General features: G+C 40.7%; 1 protein-coding gene across 1 annotated transcript in view; it reads right to left on the bottom strand.

Moving 5' to 3' along the window:
- Positions 1–20,560, bottom strand: part of STIM2 (stromal interaction molecule 2) — a 1,889,444-nt gene that overhangs the window by 236,699 nt on the left and 1,632,185 nt on the right. Inside the window, exons 6-7 of the mRNA XM_044062150.1 lie at positions 17,076–17,253; positions 8,437–8,614 (exon numbers count right to left, since the gene is read on the bottom strand). Coding sequence (XP_043918085.1) covers positions 8,437–8,614; positions 17,076–17,253 — 356 coding nt within the window. The remainder of the gene's footprint in view (positions 1–8,436; positions 8,615–17,075; positions 17,254–20,560) is intronic.

Here is a 20,560-nt window from a genome sequence, read left to right on the forward strand (position 1 = left end):
GGTTGATAAAGGTATGAGATGAGGCCCAAGTGGCTGCAGAGCAAATATCATCCAAAGATACTCTAGATCTAAAGGCAGCAGAAGTAGATATGGAGCGAGTAGAATGCGCCCGTACTACCTGAGGTGCGGGCCTCCCCGAAGTTTCATAGGCCAGAAGAATACACTGTGAAATCCATCATGATAAGGTGACCTTAGAAATAGCTTTACCCAAATTGAATATGGCAAAGGAAATGAACAACTGATCGGATTGTCTGTGACCAGCAGTCCTATGAATGTAGAAGCGCAGTTGTCTGTGCACGTCTAAGGAATGCAGCTTGTATTCTCCTTTATTCTGGCACTTAGGGAAGAAAACTGTCAGGTTAATGGACTGATTGATATTGGTTTCTGAGGCCACCTTAGGAAGAAAGGAGAGATTGGTCCTGAGGTACACTCTATCCTGATGAAAAATCAAGTAGGGAGGTTACGCACAAAGGGCCTGAAGTTCGGAAACTCTTTTCATTTGAAGTGATGGCGACAAGGAACGCCGTTTTCCAGGAAAGGTATTTAAGTTCGGCCGAGGCAGCTGGTTCAAAGGGAGGGGCAGTCAAGGCTTGAAGGACTAGTGATAGATCCCAAGGGGGTACAGCTTCCTTGACAGGAGGCCTGAGCAGGAAAGTACCCTTGAGGAAGGTTTTACATACTTTCGCAGTCATCAAGGGACCTGTCTCGTGTCCCACATGGTAATGAGAAATGGCTGCCAATTGGAATGGGATCCAGAATCCAGGGAGGATTCACCAGATGAGACCACAGGTAAGGGAACCAAGTCTGACGAGGCCAGAATGGGGCAATGAGGATCATTCTGCTCCCCAACCAAGAGGCTTTCTGTATAAGTTTCAGCATCAGGGGTAGAGGAGGATAGGCATAAAGTAGACCGTGAGGCTAAGCATGCACTAGAGCGTCTCTCGGGGTTTCCCCGAGGGTGGGGGGGGGGGTCAGAGCGAAGAAGCTGGAGCATTTCGTGTTTGAGGGAGTGGCAAAAAGATTGCAGCAGGATTGCCCCCATTCGGCAAAACTTCGCTACCTGGGAATTGAGAGACCACTCGTAAGGGGAAAGAATAGTGCGGCTGAGCTTGTCCACCAGAATGTTGGACCGTCCTGGAATGTGCATTGCGATAAGGAAGCGGTTGGTGGAGATCGCCCATTCCCACACCCTCATGGCCTCTCGACAGAGAGGGTAGGACCTGGTTCCCCCCTGTTTGTTGATGTACCAGACAACTGACATGTTGTCCGTCTGTATCGCAAAAGTTCCTACGGGGAGAAGGTTCTGAAGTGCTTGCAACGCCAACAGCACCGCCCTCATCTCCAGAACGTTGATATGCAAGGAGGTCTCTGTGTCGTTCCATGTGCCTTGGACCGTTCTGCCTGAGCAATGGCCCCCCCCCACCCGAGATGAGAGGCGTCCGTGGTCACCGTGGCGCGGGGAGGTGGCGTGCAGAAGGGTCGTCCCGTATGGAGGTCCGGGGACTGGAGCCACCATAAGAGGGCCCTCCTGCAAGCCCTGCTGAGTGAGACAGGGTGACTGAGGGGGGGGTAACTGAAAGGACCACTGGACTAAAAGGGTCCACTGTAGCACCCTCATATTCAGACGAGAGCATGGAAGAAGAGCTATTGCTGCTGCCATGGAGCCTAGCGGCCTCAGGACCAATTCCGCCAGTGGGACTTTTGATTGGAGGATGGCCTGCACATGAAGCCTCAGGTTTTGAAGTCGCTCCGAAGTGAGGAATGCTCGCAGACTTCTCGTAACTAGTTTGGCTCCTATGAAATCTATCACTTGTGTTGGAGCAAGGGAGGATTTGTCCATGTTGATCGTAATGCCTAGCTGGGGAGCTAGCTGGAGAAAGTAATTTCTGGCTGCGCAGAGTAGATGCCTTGTTGGGGCGGACAGGAGCTAGTCGTCCAGGTATGGGAAGACCTGCATTCCGTGGAGTCTCAGGTGGGCCTCTGTCACTGCTAACACTTTGGTAAACACCCTGGGGGCTGTGGTGAGACCAAAGGGAAGGACCCTGAACTGATAGTGACTGGCTCCCAGCCGGAAGCGGAGAAATCTCCTGGATCGTCTGTCCATTAAAATGTGGTAGTACGCATCCTTGAGGTCTATTGAGCACATCCAGTCGCTCTCCCGCAAGAGGGGGAGAATGGATTGAAGGGTGACCATCCGGAATTTTTCTTTGGTTACTGGCAGGTTCAAGAGTGAAAGGTCGAGAATCGGTCTCAAGTCCCCCATCTTTTTTTGGCACCAGAAAGAACCTGGAGTAAAACCCTAATCCGAGCTGATCTGGGGGGACGGGCTGGATGGCTCTTTTTTCTAGCAGCTGCTGAATTTCTGCAGCTGCCGCCTCCCTCTGATTGGGTGGTACATCGGGGAGGTTTTTGAGTCTGGGGACATGGTGCAGTGGAATTTTGTAACCTCTGGACATGATATGAAGCACCCAGCGATCTGACTTAATGGACTCCCAAGCCACAAGGTGCTTCGAGAAGCGCCCCCCGACTGCCTCCAGAGTGGAGCAGTCGGGCAACCCCTCAGGGATGCTGCGTGGGCTGATCAGAGAAGGTTTCTCTGGACCCAAAATTTCTTGGGGCCCCTCTGCCTCTAGGGCGGCGTCCTCCCTGTCCTCCTCTGCCACGGAAGGACTGGTTGTCCGGAGCAGGATGGGAATGTTGCGATTTCTGGAACCACATCTTCTTCTGTCCCTTTTGGTTCTTGGAGAAGGACCTCTGGGGAGCAGAGAAGCGGACTCCAATGGCAGACAACGTCTTTCCATCCTTTTCGCTCTGGACAAGTGTCTCGCGAACGGTCTTGCCAAACAAGGCAGAACCGTTAAAGGAGGCATTCGCAAAGGACGCCTTACAGGGCTCCGCGAAGTCACAATGTCAGAGCCAGGCCTGACGTCTCATGACTAGACCCGCTCCGCTGGCTCTAGCGGCTCCCTCTGTGGTGTGGGACAAAAGCCGCATAGAGGTATTTGAAACAGATCTTAGAGTGGCCATACGAGTGGAGTACAACTGCTTGTTCTCCGCCGACATGGACTCTGGGGGAGAAGCAGCATATTCTTTGATAAGATCTCTCTGCATCCTGATGACATGTGCCATGTAGTTCAGGGACCTTACTGAGAAGGTCGCTGAACTAAATACCCACTTCCCGAGATGATTCATCGAGCGGGACTCCTTGCTCGTGGATGGACCGAGGGGCTCTCCTGAGCTAATTCCCTCTTGGTGGCTGCCGCCATCAGCAATGCATCCACGGGGGGACCCTTGCTCCAATGGGACCAGTCTGCAGGGGGACGCAAAATTCTATCCGGGCATTTGGGAACTGGCTCCACAGTGTCCGGCTCCTTCCACACCCTGGTGGTGATAAGGTCCACCAGAGGGTCGGCCGAAGGGGACACCCAAGAGGTAGACGGGACTGCTTCGAATGCCTCCAGGAACACGGACTCTTCGGAGGAAGCCTTGGGGGCAGACCACTCCCCCCTGATCCTGAGCATTTCCATGATGTCTCCAAAGGAGACATCCTCGGGGGGGTGACCTTGGGGAGCCTTCCCCTTCATCCAAGTCTGTGTCCTCTGTTAAGGACTCAGGGGAGTCCACGTGTCTCCTCTTACACTTATGCTTGCGAGGCACTTCCTTGGGGGGGACTGTCCGAGGAGGTCTCACCAGCAATATCCTGTTCCAGTGGAACAACCTGGGACATCGAAGCAGGCTGTCCCTGTGGCCGGGTGATGGAAGCCTGACCCAGCAGAGATGGAGTGCAGGGTGGAGCCGATGCAAGGACCGGGGGTCCGGATGCTCTCAACAGAGCCCTCTCCACTGCATCGAAGGCTGAGGGGGAGCCGCTCTCCCTGGGGTCCGAAAGCCGGCTCCCACTCGGATCCGATGAAGGGATCGGAACCGGCGCAGAGGCCATCGGATCCGAAGGACCAGTGTGCTCCGACCTGGATGGAGCCGAAGGCAGACTGAATCCCTCGGATCCGAAGCTCGGCCCACGGCTCCGTGAGGTCGGATCCGACGAAGGACCCGACAGACTCGAGGGCAGGGTCGGATCCGAAGTACCCAGTACTGTCGGCGCCGACCCACCCCCGGCTCCAACGCTGCCCGGCTCCGAGCGCTCTGAACCCGGGAAGCGGGTCGAAGAAGGAGCTATCTGGGCAAAAAAAGGTGTCGAACTCCCCCCCGAAGGGGGGGAGGCAAGAACACTCCCATCTGCAGCTGGGCCTGGATGAACCTTCTCATCATCCGGTCCAAGTCTGCATCAGAAAGACTATAAGTAGATCTCGACGAGGCCACTGAGGCGGGCCGGGAATGCCACCTCGATGACCTCGATGGAGATCGGGTCTCCTCCTCCTCGGGTCCTGGGGAAAAGCAAGGGGATCGGATCCGAGGAGGAGGGGACCTGGAAGCCGTGGAGGGAGAAGCCCGCTTAGCTGGGGGGGGGGGCCCGAAGTGGAGGCCTCGGCCCGCCACTTGTGGTGCTTCTCCCTCCTTTTCTCCCTCCTGGCCTCCCTTTCCTCTGGCGTCTTAGTGGGAGTTTGAGTCCCGGCCGGGGGAAGGGGGGGTAGGAGTGGCTACCAACGACGACTGAGGAGGAGCCACGGGAGTACCGGAGGCCGAAGCCGGATCCGGGGGCAAAAGTCCCGCCAGAACCAGCTTCGACCTCCGCTCTTTCAGTGCCCCGAGGTTGAACGCTGCGCAAATGGAACACCCAGAGGACAGGTGTTCAACCCCAAGGCACCGAACACACCGAGTGTGGCCATCCGCCGGTGAAAGCTTATGGCCACACTCGGTGCACTTAGAAAAAATGGGTTTTGGGGCCTCCGACATTAGAAAAAATAAAGTAAACTACACAAACACACCAAGCCCCAAAAACACAAGCAACACACACACACACTCTACAAACCAGCGAGGGGAGGAATTACATTAAAAATTAATAAAATTAACGAAAAGGGATCCTAACCACACACACTGTTTAATTAAATCAAAAAAAATTCTATTTTGACAAGTTTTTGAAGACTTATCTGGTAAGTCGCCAGGAGCTCTAAAATCCAGCTGTCTCTTCTAAGAGCAGCAAACTAGATCTGAGGTCAATCAGGGTTGGCAGGGGATTATGGGTAAGGGGAGGAGCTAGGAGCTCGGATCCATAAGCTGTAAAATAAGTTGCCGGCTCGGATCCGAAGTCGGATCCAAGACCCAAAGGTTGCTGACAAATGAAGTCACCTACTCAGATGGAACGTTATGGTGAGTACATAACTTCTTATTTAGCGGCCATGTGGGAGGCTGTAGCAAGTTCAAGTTTCCAGATTTTTCGATGTTTAAGTGTTCGCCGTTATGATTTTTTGGTCTTGTAATATAGACCTGTCAACTACAATAAGTCGACAGTACAAATGTCGACAGTCAACTCTAAATGTTCAAAGAAAATCCTTGCCACATTCCAACTCCGAGATCACACTACAGTGAGGAAAGGGCAAATATTCCAATCTTCACTGTACTGCGATCTGACACAAAGCACTTCGAGGTCCAGTCTTTTCGACTTTGTCAGCATTTGTGATTATGATTTTTTGGTCTTCTGATATAGACTCGTGGTTGACAGTCTTGACATAGAGATTTCACTGTGTCAAAGTAATCCTATATATATATATATATATATATATATATATATATATATATATATATATATGTATATATGGGAACACTTCACAGTGACGAAATCCTGAATGATTGAATTTCATCTGGCCTACACCATATGATCGAACTTTCGGAATCCAGACATTGTGAACGGAGATCTGCATACAGCACGGAATGAGAGATTTCCCTTTTCCTCCCTGTAGTGCGATCTCGCAGTTGGAAAATGTAAGTAGCGGGGGTGTGGGGGGTTCATGGGGGCTTGCCTCACTGCAGAAACATTTATTTATTTATTATTTATTTATTTCAGTTTGTTAACCGAGAAAGTCCATTGGGCCAAGGTAGCCCGTTTACAATGGAGGCCCGAGGAGAAAAGCTCTAGTCAGAAAGACAAAATACAATATACAATGTATGAGTACAGCATATGAGAACAACAGTTTAACATTAAATATACAGCAAGGCAAGATTTTACACATCTTGAAATATATGAGCTGAGTCAATCACCTATGAGATAGTAGCAAAAACAATAAATGTATGTTCATTTAATACACTACATGTATTTAGGCAAAGGAATTTTAGAGAGATGAATTGAAGCAGTGGCAGAGATTAGAGTAGAATAGAATAGGGATAGGGATAGGTATCAGGAATCAGGTAGGATGAGTACAGGAGCACTCACAGAGGGAGCAGAGGTGAGAGTGGAGTAGGGTTTTAAAGGATGGTAGGTTAGGGGTAGTTCTAATGTAAGGGGGAAGAGAGTTCCATAATCTGGCAAGGGAGAATGATAGTAGAAGTTGCCCTGGTGTGTGTAAAGGTTTGTAAAGCTCTAAGAGGTTCTGATTTGTGGATCTAAGTGTTCTATGTGACTGGTGAAGTTTTAGGGAAGAGAAGAGTGATGGGCAGTTAGAAGGCTTGAAAATTAGCTTGTGTGCTGTAGTTAGTTGAATAAAATTTAGGTAGCTTGGGAGTTCCAACCAATTTAGAGCATGTAGGGAGTTGCAATGGTGAGTAGAGGATTTGGATCCTGTGGCAAACTTTCGGAATTTATATATATATATATATATATATATATATATATATATATATATATATATATATATATATATATATATACACATATATATATTTATTTGTTTGTCTTTCGGCTCTTTCCTGGTTAGGGGTCGCCACAGCGGAACTCTGGTCCGTTAATGATTGGCAGTAGATTTTTACGTACTGGCTTGCCGGGCCTAACGCACAACCTTCAATGAAGGAACGTCCATTCACGCATGTCGCCACACAGAAGACGCTCTAACTGAGAATCGAACGGGCAACGTCTAACTGTGAGGCGACAACGCTAGCGCAGCACTACCACTGCAGATACATATATATATATATATATATATATATATATATATATATATATATATATATATATATATATATATGGTTCCCTATTAGATGAACGAATGCTTAAAATGTCGAGTACATGCTCAACAGCTTTTAAGCAAATGTTCATCTAAGAGATACCCGGGAAGGTCAAACAAAGAGTTTCAAAAAGTTACAGTTGGCCAGCCGTGAGGAAGCCAGCGGTTGACGTCAGAACGTTCACCCTGTATCACCATTCTTACAGTCCTCCACTGTGGTGTGGTCTCGACGTTTACCCTGTGTAATGCTATGACAGTCCTCCACTGTGGTGCGATCTTGGAGTTGGCTTAAGTAGGGGGGTGTTGGGGACACTTTATTTTGTTTGTCGATTTGATTTTTTTTTTGGGAGGTTGTAATGGTGTACAGTACATTGGAGCTATCAGCCATTGGCTTCCTGATGGCTGGCCAACTTTAACTTTTCGAAACTCCTTGTTTTGATATTCTGGGGTTTCAATTAGATGAAAGTTCGCTTAAAAGTTGTTCAGCATGTCGTACTCGACATTTTATATAGATATATATATATATATATATATATATATATATACACACACACACACACACACACATACAGATACATAGATATGTATGGGCTTACTGTACAATTTATTCACACACACAATCCCAGAGTGGTTCTCTTTTACTTGGTAAGCATTGAGATGTTTGTGGCTCATTTGATTGCATCTCACTGACTTGTAGCTGAATGCTTGCATTTGTATTCAACTGCAAGAGACCTGAATTCACAGACTATCTTAAAAATATACTTCTCTAAGTTTGTGTGACCTTAGAGGCTGTAAATTTATAAATCAGGGTATACAGGCAGGGTCCCCACTGTGGGGATGAACAATTTTATTGCGAAATAGCTACAGATCATGAGTGGTGGCACTGGCAATCAGCAGCTAGTTAGTGGAACTTGAGCGAGTGGTGCTTGATTTACTACAGTACATCCCACCAGAGCACTGCATCTATACTCCACAGTGCGAACTGACACTCTAATGCATTTATTTTTACTTAGTCACTTTTAACACAGCAATGCCAGCAAAACACAGTACTCTGTTTTCTGAGGTGATCCAGAAAATTTGGCTTTACAATCCTGCCTCAAACAATAAGTATGCAAAGTGCAAGCCCAAAGAATCAAACTGAGGTCTGCAAGATGCATTTTTTATTTTAACTACCAGACTGTATTACCAGATGAGCATTTTACTCAGCCATCCATTTTCAAAATAATCTGCAAGATGCATAAAAAATAAGCTGACTACATCAGCATTACCTGAGATTTTCCCAATCTGATTCACACTGTTCTAAAGCTTCCTAGCTGCCATGCCTTATAAAAGCCTGAAGTTATACCCAGTTTTGATTATCCATCTCTTCAAAAAAATGTACCTGAACAAGCTCCTCTTCAGCATACTTCAGCCTGCTCAGCTCACTTTCGGCTCCCTCTCTTAGGTCCCTCAGTCTCCGTGCTTCCCGTTTGGCATCACTGATCTCACTCCGCATTTTCAGCTCCAGGTTTTGCTTCTCCACAGCCACATTTCTATTCTCCTCTTGTGCCTTTTCAAGCCTGTTCAATAAAGCCATTCATCAGATCACAAAAGAAAAGTATAACATAACAAATGCAAATTATGTGTACCTAGAGTAAAATCTACAACCTGACTATTAATCTGTAATTATCAGGGAATTAAAAATCATTAGACTCAAACAAATGTAAATAATGTTTAAGAAAACAGACATCTGAAACAGATGTACATTGATTTAAAAACATCACGTACATTTCTTCAAACATGCTGAAGAGAAAACATGTCTCACGGCCCTGTAACAGTTGCCCTGATAATGTAGAGGGATCTGTTTATGCCATGATGAATTTTCCAAAATTAATTACTGTATTTAGATGGCCAGCCAGAGGGAAAAAGTACAACTGTATGAGTATATTCACCACTACAGTATCCATAGAATTTGTGCATCTCCTCACCTGTGTCAGATGCAGTTTAACACCTTACTTTTCCACGATGAAGCCAGGCTGTTTCTGTACCCATGACACCTTAAGGGAGTGTATGCCCGCCAATAAAGGCAGTGTTGGAAAGGTCAGTCTTCAATTATTTTAATGAGAAACCCTTACTACTGACCATTTTTAAGACTTTCCTCAATTTACTGACTCTTTTGGCTATTCCTGTTTCTTGTATACGCAGGGCTGCAGTTTCTTAACTGCTTTGACATATTCCTGTGAAATTATAAGAGTATGATGACAATTACCTATAAAACTTACTTAGGTTGTTTTACTAACATTAAGCGTATCTTGAATTTCAATGAAAAAAGTAATGCAATTTTTATGCCATGACATTTAATAAGAATGTAAATATCATATTTACATATAAACACTTATTCTTTTTTACGCCTGAAGACTCAACAGCACTATATACTTTTGCTTTTGACAACTTTTTTATTACGAAGATAACTGACATCTGCATTTTATCCTAAAGTGAAAGCTCTGCAAATACTGTACTTTGCCAAATTCCCAATGGCCTTTCTGACCTTAAATTTACTCCACCTACAAATGTCACTACCGCAATATTGTTTTTATTTATTTTACAAAATGTTCAGGACAACATATTTATCAGCCTTACACAGTACATTCTTCTGCTAAAAGTATTTAATGGCAAGGAGAGAAGACAATCTCTGTAGTTGTTATCAACCATACCTGCTTAACAACAACCTTCCTAAACGTCTGCATGTTATCCAAACATACCCTTATTTTCCCTTTAGCATTTTAGAGTTGCTCATTTCCTTTTCTGTTCTGAGATCTCCCTTATTCTGCAATACTTTAGCCTTTGCCAACCACTCTAAATAACTCCTATTACATTTTCCCCATATATCTTTCATTATATTTTCATTTTATCCCATTGACTAGCTATCTCTTCTAAGGAAATGTCTATCTTCCCTAACAACTCTCAGATCATTTCCACTACCCATTCCTTAAACTCTTCTCTCTTTAACAGATAAATAGGAAAGTGCCACTCTCTCATTTTTACTTTGTTACCCCACATCAGTATCTTTGTTTCTAGTGGTACGTGATCTGAAATAGTTACTGGCTGTGTTTCAAAAATTTCAATTAAATACATATGCTCCTGTGAAACATATTTTCTATCCAATCTAACCTGGTTATTGAACCATGGGGAATACTATGCAAATTATATCCAGGTTCCAACTACTAAATTCACATCTTCCATAATAAACATTCTCATATATTTCTTCAGAAATATACTTTTTTTGTTAAATTTTCCCTTCTAGGTCCCCCGATACTTACTCACTTTTGCAAATCAGGTTCTAGTCCCACCAAAAATAAGATTCCCTGCTGAAAACTTATTTCTCGCCAAATTCTCTTAGACTGGGGGACTTCCAAAACAGCTGCATAATGATCAATAGCTTGACTGGAGCTCTGCTAGTGTGAAAACAGAAACTGTGGAACAAAGCCAGAAAAAGATTTCCATCTGGGTAAAATTCAGTCACTGGCTAAGAATTACACTGCTTGGAGGCCAGCAGAGAAGACAACTGGAGAAAGTAACAGACAATCAACCAGAAAAGGAAAAGAAAAAAATACTGTAACTGGGAAAGCTGGGAAGAATCTTGTAGCTGTTTAGAAGAAGGCAGTTCTGGTTTCAGCTTTGGTACAGGAAATGGCTTCTAGTAATTTAGAAGAAAAACAAATTAAATGCATCCAGAGATGTTCAAAATAAGTGAAAATACTTAAGGATAAAGTAAAAAAAAGGCTGGGAAACATAAAAATAAGCTTTAATTAGCTATTCAGATGAATTAATAAAACTGCAAAAGTCTGAATTAATAAAACTTTAAAAGTCAGAAGTTGAAATGAAGAAAAAGCTGGCTGAGCATGAAGTTTCTCAAGAACAGTTGTTTCAAAAAATGTAGAGTTAAAGCACACAAAAAGAAAACCTGAGACTTTTTGCTGTACCAGATAAACTGGAACACACTGCATTTCTTTTACTAAAGTACAAATAAGAACGTAGACTACAGTTCCACAGCAAGGTTTATTAACTGAGAGGGCACATTGTGTATATGCTCTAAATGTGGCCATGTGAAAGCAGCCAAGATCTACATTAAGAAAGATACAATCGTTTCAGCAGAAAGAGTTGCTCCCAACAAAATTGTGCAAAAGGTAAAAAAGTCAAAAACTGATGACAACAGTCTATTTGTTAAAAATGATCATTCACTGTAAAATAGGCAAAAGAAAAACAACTTCATCCCAGCAATCATAAAATGTTGAGAGGCACATGTGAGATTCAAGCTGCTGTATCCATCTATTTTCAGAATATTTTTTCATGAAGACCAAAGACTCTTTGATGCAGAACAGGAGGAAATAAAAAAATTTATCTAACAAAGAGTAACAAAGAGCAAACAGAAGGAAATTCTGCTTCACACTCATCTGACAATAACAAAGCCCCTAGAGAGACTTTGCCAGTGAAACATCTTCCATTCTTCTAATGGAAAATGCCTGAGAGACAGAAAAAGCACAGGAGCTGACTTGAAGAATCAACAGAACCCTGGACTTTAATCAGACGTTGGTGTTGGGAGGTAGATATGATCAGGAAAACCAGCAACATTGTGAAACTAGTGAAAACATGGAGTCTATAAAGCATAAATCCTATTGGATACAGGAACAGAAATGTGAAATGTGGTTTTGCAAGGAGAAGAAATACTGGAATTTAGTTGAGAGTATTAAACTGGTGGGTGAACTGTTAAGCACATGCTCTACCTTATATCATTAAGGTTTAGGACACTGAAGGGAGTGAAGAAATAACTGCAATTGAGACAGTTTTGCACTTATTAATGTTGGTGCAAAATTTCATGATGCAAATTGCATGTTATACTGTAAAGCAGTTTTATAAAATGGGCAGTAAGGGGCATTTTAAATGTGAGGCTGAAGAGGACTTATTAACTGCTGTATAAGTTAAAGATATTAAAGCAAGAAACTACTTTTTTTTTTTTTAGTTCTAAGGTATCCAGATTTTACACTGTAACACGATAATAAGTATACAGGTTTTACACTGTAACAAGATAATAAAGACTGGATAGAATGATGTGATCTTTGGCTGCTGGTGGGGATGCAAAAGTCTACTGACTGCATTATATGGAGAATTAAGACCAAAAAGTTCCCTTGTTTACACAGACGTGGCTATCTAATTGAATGCATTGGTTTAAGCGACAGATCTTTTTTTAAGGAAATAAGCTTGGAACATTAGATAAAATTATGTAAGGCATGGGAAATGGTAGTTATTTCTTGCATTTCCAGACAAGAAGTTTACAGATGCAAATAATTAATCATGACAGGTCTGAACCATGTGCTCTGAGTGAAATTTACAAAGACTCTTTCATGAATCTGGGAAATTACTAGCTTTTTTTTTCATTACTAACCATTTTTACTTGGAGACAAAAAGTCTACAAGTGCAAACCATTAATCGTGCGATGCGTGAACTCTGTGTGCCGACAAGCATTTCACTGAAAATTAAATGAAGCTTGGAACTATGGACAGTGTATACACTATGCGTGTAGTTGCCTACCCAGCAGCCTTATTACTTTAATGCATTTAATATAAAACAGTACAAAATTTAGTTTATTAAAATAAGTTAGTGCATTTGTTAGGGCTAAAAATGAATGTTTACTGAAAGCGTTAATCTGGCAGGGAAGAAAAACAAGGAAAGAACCGATATAAATTAGTGTAAGTGGGAACACAGGTTCTAACATGCACTGTAGCATAGGTACCCCTAATTTTAGAACAGTAGTAACTGTGGGTGCAACCATCAGTTCTGAAAAATGGCTTATAGCTAGAGGGGGTATTCATTTTTTGGAAAAGTGCACAGTTTTGTGTGTTTGCTGCAATTAATCAGAAGATAGAGGGTTCTGAAAATCGATTTTTTTCTTTGTTTGAGAACTTCCACTGAAGCAAAAAGTCTTCAAGAATGAGGCATAGTTTCAAATGGAGATGAGAGGAATCAACTACATAAGTGATCAGCCTGAAAAACATTGATGTGAGCCACGTAAATTAAAAGGTGGAAATACACATTCAAAAGAACAGTCATGTATAATAGATGGAAGGAACAGCTTTCTAGCATAATTTCTACTCTGTCAAAATTAAAATGAAATACAAATCACCTTATAGGCACAGACAAAAAGCAAACAATACTGAATGATATTCAGAAGTGCTGGGTGCAAATAGCAGTGTTGCGTAAAACAAATTTGGACAGAAATTAGCACGTGAATTTGACAAAGAAAGGATTTCAGTGTGTGCATTCTGAAGAATATCAGGGACCAAAGAAAAGGGGAATAATAATATTGATTGCTTAAGGAGTTCCAATAGTTCAGAGTTGAATAAGACAATCCCTGTTATTAAGCCAGAATCCATGTGACTGAAAAAAAAATTAGTAGTATCTTGGAAAAGAACAACTGTTGTACTGTAAAATCATGCTGACATCTGTTAAGAATAACAAAATGAATGTATCCCCTTATTAATAATATTAGAAGTATCAGAGGGTGTAACCTCATTTTTATAGCATAAATATTTTAAATTTATAGTTCTTTATAAATAAGTATAGACTTATCGCTTCAATTGCCTAAATATATGCAGAGTGGTGTCAGGTTTGTGATCAACACAGTAATGACTCACATTCTCACTATCACTAATGTGCAATTCTGGTGTGAAACATTAAGAGTGCAATAGTGATTTCTCTTTTCCCCAAGACTGTGCTACCTAAGAGTTGGTATACATAAGTAATAGAAAGTATGGAGGGGGTGCAACCTTCCATTTTGGGGGTATATAGATGTTTGCCCCTGCCAAAAAAGTGCTGTTTAAGGTAAATTTGTGAATCGGGCTCATCTGAGGTTTGTAGTCAATTGATTCTGATGTTTTGTAATCAATGCTACGTTAATCAATTGCAAAAAAGTAAAAGTTTCATTAGGGAGCCCTGATGATGCTACCTTACCTAAAGCTCTGTATAGGACATCACATCTACTAACCACTAATGCCCACAAAGCACTGGCCAAAAATGCCCTTCTTTCTAAAGTAGAATATCATGTTACTGTAATCTCTTTATACTCTGCTTATAACATTCAAAGACTGCAAGTCACTGAGTATAAAACTGCCACATTTGCACAACTTACATATGCCTGCATACACCAATGCAACCGTCTGAATGACCTAATCTGGCTACTGAAAAGCCCACTTATCTTCTATGCACCTTACTATATAAAATTCTAAATGATGGCTACTGTCCCTCTCTGAAACAAAAACTCACGATCAAGAAAAGTCCTACTCCCTAAGAAAGTCCCAGGAGAACTTAATATAACTCAACCCTCTCCCCCATTTAACACACTGGTGAAACAGCCTTCGCATGTACAGGCCCAGCTCTCTGGAACAAACCACCAGCTGAAACAAGGTATGAAGATACTCTAACCAAGTTTAAGAAGTCCCTTTCTGAACACCTATTCAAGGAATTTGTTTTAGGAATAATGAATAAACTCTTCAAAAGACTTAAAATTCTAAAACTGCCTACAGTGTCTCAACTATCTTCCTTTACCATTTAACTATTTTTACTCCTATGTTCTTCTCTTAGTCTCTAGCCTATCTCTGTACTCTCTGCTTTCTTTACTCACTAGCATTTAAGTTTTTTTTCTTTTCAAGAAAATTCAATTTAAACCATTTAAGAAGCAACTTCATGTAGCTAAACTGCATTGCACCCATGTACACTGATAAAACCCCAATGTAAACCTGTTACTTTATTATAAATGTATGAAAAGTGTATAATACTACTTTATAAAACCGTATGTGAACTTTCTAAAGTTTGCAATCATGTAAACCTAACACTTTTTAAGCATATAACTTAAGCTTACTTACATTGTTTACTGTCTCTGAGTTCGGGTTATGGCTGAAAAGGTCTCTGGATCAGTCTACCTACCCAATAAGAAAGTAAATAAATAAATAGAATGTACCACCTTTTCCAATAATTGAATCTTACAACTGTTTCCACTAAAATTGATAGCAAAAATAAAGTCCTCTTGTTGTCACCTGCATGACTAAATGTGATATGTTCATCTGTAAATAAAAATAGGATATTTCCTTTATGAAATCTAATATTCTGCATTGAATATCCCCAAACCATAAACCTGTTAAAGCTTATTTAAACCATGTATACATTCATCTAAATCAGTAATCATAATGCATGATACATCTGACACTTGACAATATTTTTTATATATTTGAGGAGGGTGATATTAGTTGTAAACAAATATGAACTTCTGTGTATTTCCAAGTGTCTTTATGAAAGCAAAGGCAATACTCGGAGAGACATCCATCAGAAGCTGAACAAATCAGGTGTGCTCTGTGAATTCTCTGAAATCCAGAATGGGATAAATCATTTGACCCCTGTGGAAATATGAAAAGATGGGAGGAAAGTCTTTGGACATCCTCAGAAATGGGTACTGTCTCTACAGTCCCATTTGAATAGTAGAGTGTTGTTTCTTTCTGGAGGAGGGCTGGTGAGCACCACATTGTGGCCTTAAAAGGACAGATCTAAGACTGTTCCCTTATAATATTGTCAATGCTGAGGCAAATGTAAAAAACTGTTCCCTACAAGCAGTTCCAGACCAGAGTCTAGACTGCAGAGGAATGGTCTATAGGATCACCTCTTGAGTGGCTCTAACAGGAGCCAGTTAACACAACATTATGTGTTGCTTGTAGGCCTTCCTCAGACAATGAGATCATTTCTTCCTCTTTTGGGATTGCCTGGGCTATGAATAGGGGGAAGGGGATCATGAATACTTTCTATGAAGACAGAGACCTACTTCTTCCAAAAGAAGTCACTAACCTGGCCTGGGAAGGCTACTTAAGAGCACTTACCCCAAGAGATATGCATCCAGGATCTTGCTCTTGAATTGATCCTTCAAGGATGACAGCTTCAACCAAGTCATCTTGTACAGATGCACACCTACCCCTGCAGTCCTAGCCAGAGTGTAAGAACAGTTAGAATGACAGCTAGACATGTGAAACCCCAGAGCAAAAGCTGGAAACTAAGTCTCGCCATCCTTCAGCCCAGACTTTGGGAGTAACTTGAGAATATCCATAGCATTTCTTAACAAACACAACTGGAATTTTGATAGATGCAATGAATAGCTGACAGCCCTATGGTCTAATAGGGCAGATGAAATGAATAGCTGACAGCCCTATGGTCCATGCTCCAATCAGGCAGATGAGTATGCCTTCCTGACGTACTTGCCAAAAGCTCAAGGTGCCTTGATAGGTGGTAAGGTGGGAGAATGCAATGGTCTCTGGGAAATTTGCTGGGTCAAACAGATCACAAAGGAATCACAACTTGGCCCTTAGTAAGCTGTTTCATACACTCAAGCAGGGATATGTAAAGAGCATCCAGAGTGAGGGCAGCTCCAGGTTTCTTTGACATTAGTCTGAATGATCCATGCAGAGTGGGCCAAAATGTTTTCCTTCATTTGATGTTGAAAAGTCTGCCTGGATCTCTGGCACTTGTTGCAATTATCAATGCTATTTTTCCCTGAAACTGTACTGTTAATGGCACTACAAGTATTGTTGGTGCTCTGACAGCCACATTGTTACTTATTATGATACAAAGGCATGGACATGTACGATTTTACAAAAAATAGCAAGAACTGAGATCTGAACTGTAACAGCAGTAAGAAAATATTGGCATGCTCGTGGAATAAGTAATCTTATATAATCAGCACACTGCATGTACGCATGTTTTGGAGAAGCACAAAGGATGTATCTGAACACACATCTTTGTTGAAAAAAATGTCAAATTCTAACTTTAATCACCTAACCTAGGACTTTTCAACCAAGGTCTTTGAGGTCAGATCAAACAGTGGTGTTCAAAAAAATAACTATCCCATTAAATCCATTCAAATACTTCATTTCAGACATCAAGAGGTGGCGTTCCAAATCTGTGAGCATTTGGCTCTCAGAATGCTATGTCATATGTCTGCCTTACCTCTCCTGCAGGTTGATAAGGCTTTGCTCTGCAGTCTGGAGACCTTCTAGATCTTTCATCATTTTAGTGACATGCTCTTTTGAGGTTTTGTTTTGTACATATGCAAACCAGCAGCCTCCAACACCAATTATTATGGAAATCATCAGGATGAAGTCCTTTGTCCAGTTGTGCGGTGGACCTTCAGGAGCAGAACAAGAACATTCAGATTCACCATTTTGTGACAAAAACTCAAATAATTATGATTACTGCTATCCATGACTTCAACAGTAAAACACATGAAAAACATGTAGTACTTATAGCTAGCTTTTTCAAATACTTGTGACTTCCTGGAGAGCAATATAATCTAATACAAACTGTCAAAAAAATTGGTCCAACAAGCTACTTCACTGAAAATGAATATCTCGACCAATAGCAGAAGAAGCTGTTTAGGGACAGGCAACATTTTATTATGCTAATGCATAACACCTCTCATGCAGTGATGGGGGCAGAATCAAATGAAAGTGGGCCTTATGAGCCATATATGTATAATAAATCAATTCAAACTAGTTCAGTAGATTTGATTTACAACTATTTGGAAATGTTACCCTCATGATCATAGTGATTAACACATTACAATTTGTGGGTAATTAAACAAGCAATGGATTGACAGCAACAATTACAATGTTCCTACATGACTTTTTATTAATGAGTCAGTATTTAAATCTTTAGACCCACAACACAACCAACTGTAATAAATTTGGTTTGCTACACATTTGGTGCATAAGTAGTATACATCAGTTAGGATCCTTTCAACCCATACTTTGGCTCCAACTGCAATCATATTTTCTGCTAAAGGAACCTTTCCTGTAAGGGTTGAAACTTTTTGTTTTTTATTTTACTTCATCTTTCCCTATCTGTCCGAGTGCCACCTCCTTTGCCAAGTCTACCAGCTTCTCCTTCCAACACCAGATTTTCTCCAACTCAGGGAAGGTGTCGGGGAGTGGGGGTGGGGATTAAGCAACTGTTTCTATCTAGGGATTTTTTTTTTATTTTAATGGCCTAACATCATACCCTTCCCTCATCTATCTATTCCATCTAAGGGCTACTCTGCTCTTTGGCTACGCCTCCCTCCAGGGAATATCTTAGACAAGGCCTTCCCTTCCTTTTAAAGGTATGCTTAGCCATCTCTGCCAGTACCTAAGAAACCCAAGCCAGTAATCAAACCTGGATTACCAGGGAAATACTCAGAGCTTTATTCTGCTGTGCTACAGGGCTGGCTTGTTAGGGCTGTATCTTGAGATTCAACCTTAACAGGAAGAAAGCCTCAAGGAGAAACCAGAAATGCTGCACAATGTATACCATGCATATTAATGAGTTGAAAATATGCAAATAAACTCTGCTGTCATCATTTTTTACAAAACTACTGTCAAGAAATTTCCAGATCATATTCTTATTTATCCTAATGACATACTTTTTACAAAAAGGTGAATTAAATCCATGTATGCCATTTCTCTATGTAACACATTTTTATTTATGCACATCATCAACATATTTATCCATATCTGAAATGTATTATAAACTCCTCAAATAGTCAGAATTCCTTATTTAAAATCCTGTCTCAGCCAAAGTTAAGCTAAACATACAAAAACAAATAAGTAAATAAAAATAAATAAATGCAAATGAAACTTAGTGATATTTATGCAATAAAAAACCCTCTCCAAAATAACTACCCAACGAAAATAAAAGATCCACTTCCTTCGTAAATATACTATATAAGATTAAACTATGTAACAAATAATTTTAAAAGTAACAAATTGTAACATGACCCTCAATACACTAATAAAGCAAACAAAACCTTAGCTGATGTCATCCATTCACAACCCATTTTTCCTAATTTTTTCCATGGGGTCATGGAGTTAATTCAACCGTGACAATCAACTACAGCCAGTGTTCACACCGCCTGGTAGCTATAAAATATGTTAAAATTCATCTCAGAACTAAAGCAGAAATCCATCCACAAAACAGCTCATTCTTAACCTATGGAAACAAAAATTTAAAGCCATATTCACTAATTAATTAAAAAAAACAACACAATTATGCATTCCATTAAAACACACAGGAATACTAATTAAAAAATGATAAATGGAATATGTGGATGTCCAATCTGATATATGAAATACTTCATCAAGATATTTTATGTAACACTTTCCAGAACACAAAATATTCATATGCTAATCCATAAAAACAAAAACAAAACCAATTTTCAGTTGTTTCTAAGTTCTTAGTGTAAATAAAGCATTAGTATGGATAAACAGACCTCAAGGACACAAAATATAATATCAGTTATGCCCATACTAAATAGCTAACAGATTCAGTTAAAAAACACTTAACATAAATGATCATCAAAAACTACCCTAAAAGTGTTGAACTCTACCACTAAAAGATCTGTGACCATCACAACCATTTTGGAGTTGAATACATTTGTAATCCAAAGCTTTATATTTTCAATTACCATAACTAGTGAAAATACATTTTCTGTCATTTTTTTTTAAACAGAATATACTAAATGTTCAGTAGGAAACAAAATGGTAGCAGGAAGCTTATGGTGGAATTAAAACACTCAGACCTAAAGAAATGAAAACTTATTACTTCAAACTTATAACATTTAACAATCCAATGCTCAGAGAAGGCATTACAATAAAAATCTAATTGTTTACATAAAATGTATTATTTCTTTTTTTCTTTATTGATTTATTTTTGTTGATCGGGATAGTCCGATGGCCAAAGGCCCATTTTCAGTGGAGGCCTGTGGGAAAAAGCCCCAGTATGTACAAAGTTAGGTAACAGAAATAATTTAAATATTGTACAAAAAACAGCAAAAAATTGTAAACAAGAAAAATTAGAACAAAAAAGGGCAGAGTGAAAATAAACAAAAATAATAATGTGAACATACAGAAAAATAATGTTACCAGTACATTATTGTGTTAATACATCATATGTTTCACATTTTACACACTTTTTGGTTTCACTAAATAAGTTATAGACAAGGAAAAGTAGGATAGAAAAGAGTGATAGAAATAACATACAGAAGAGACTGAAAATATGAATAAAATAAGTTAATCTTAGATGCAACATTTGAAAAGAACTCTATAGAGGAGTGAATACAGAATCAACCAGGAGTAAGACAAGAACAAAGTCAAGAATTAAGTAGGTGAGACTTTAGAAGTATTTTGAACTTTGAAGGATTAGCAGCAATTAGAATTTGTTGGGGGATTAAATTCCAAGTTCTAGATATTCGATTACAGTAAAGTGCATCTCCATAGTAATTCTTAGTTTTTGAGACTTGTAAAAGAAATTTATCAGAGGATCTTAAATGTCTGCTGTCAACTTGGGGATGAAGTAGATTACAGAGTGCAGGGCATTTATCAGATTGACAAATTATGCTATGTGCCATAGATAATGGGTAACAGGTAATTAGGTATTTCTAACCAATTTAGTTGGCGTAG

The sequence above is a fragment of the Protopterus annectens genome, chromosome 2.part1 (assembly GCF_019279795.1).
Source record: "Protopterus annectens isolate FY-2018-M chromosome 2.part1, PAN1.0, whole genome shotgun sequence".
Taxonomy (NCBI): Eukaryota; Metazoa; Chordata; order Ceratodontiformes; family Protopteridae; genus Protopterus; species Protopterus annectens.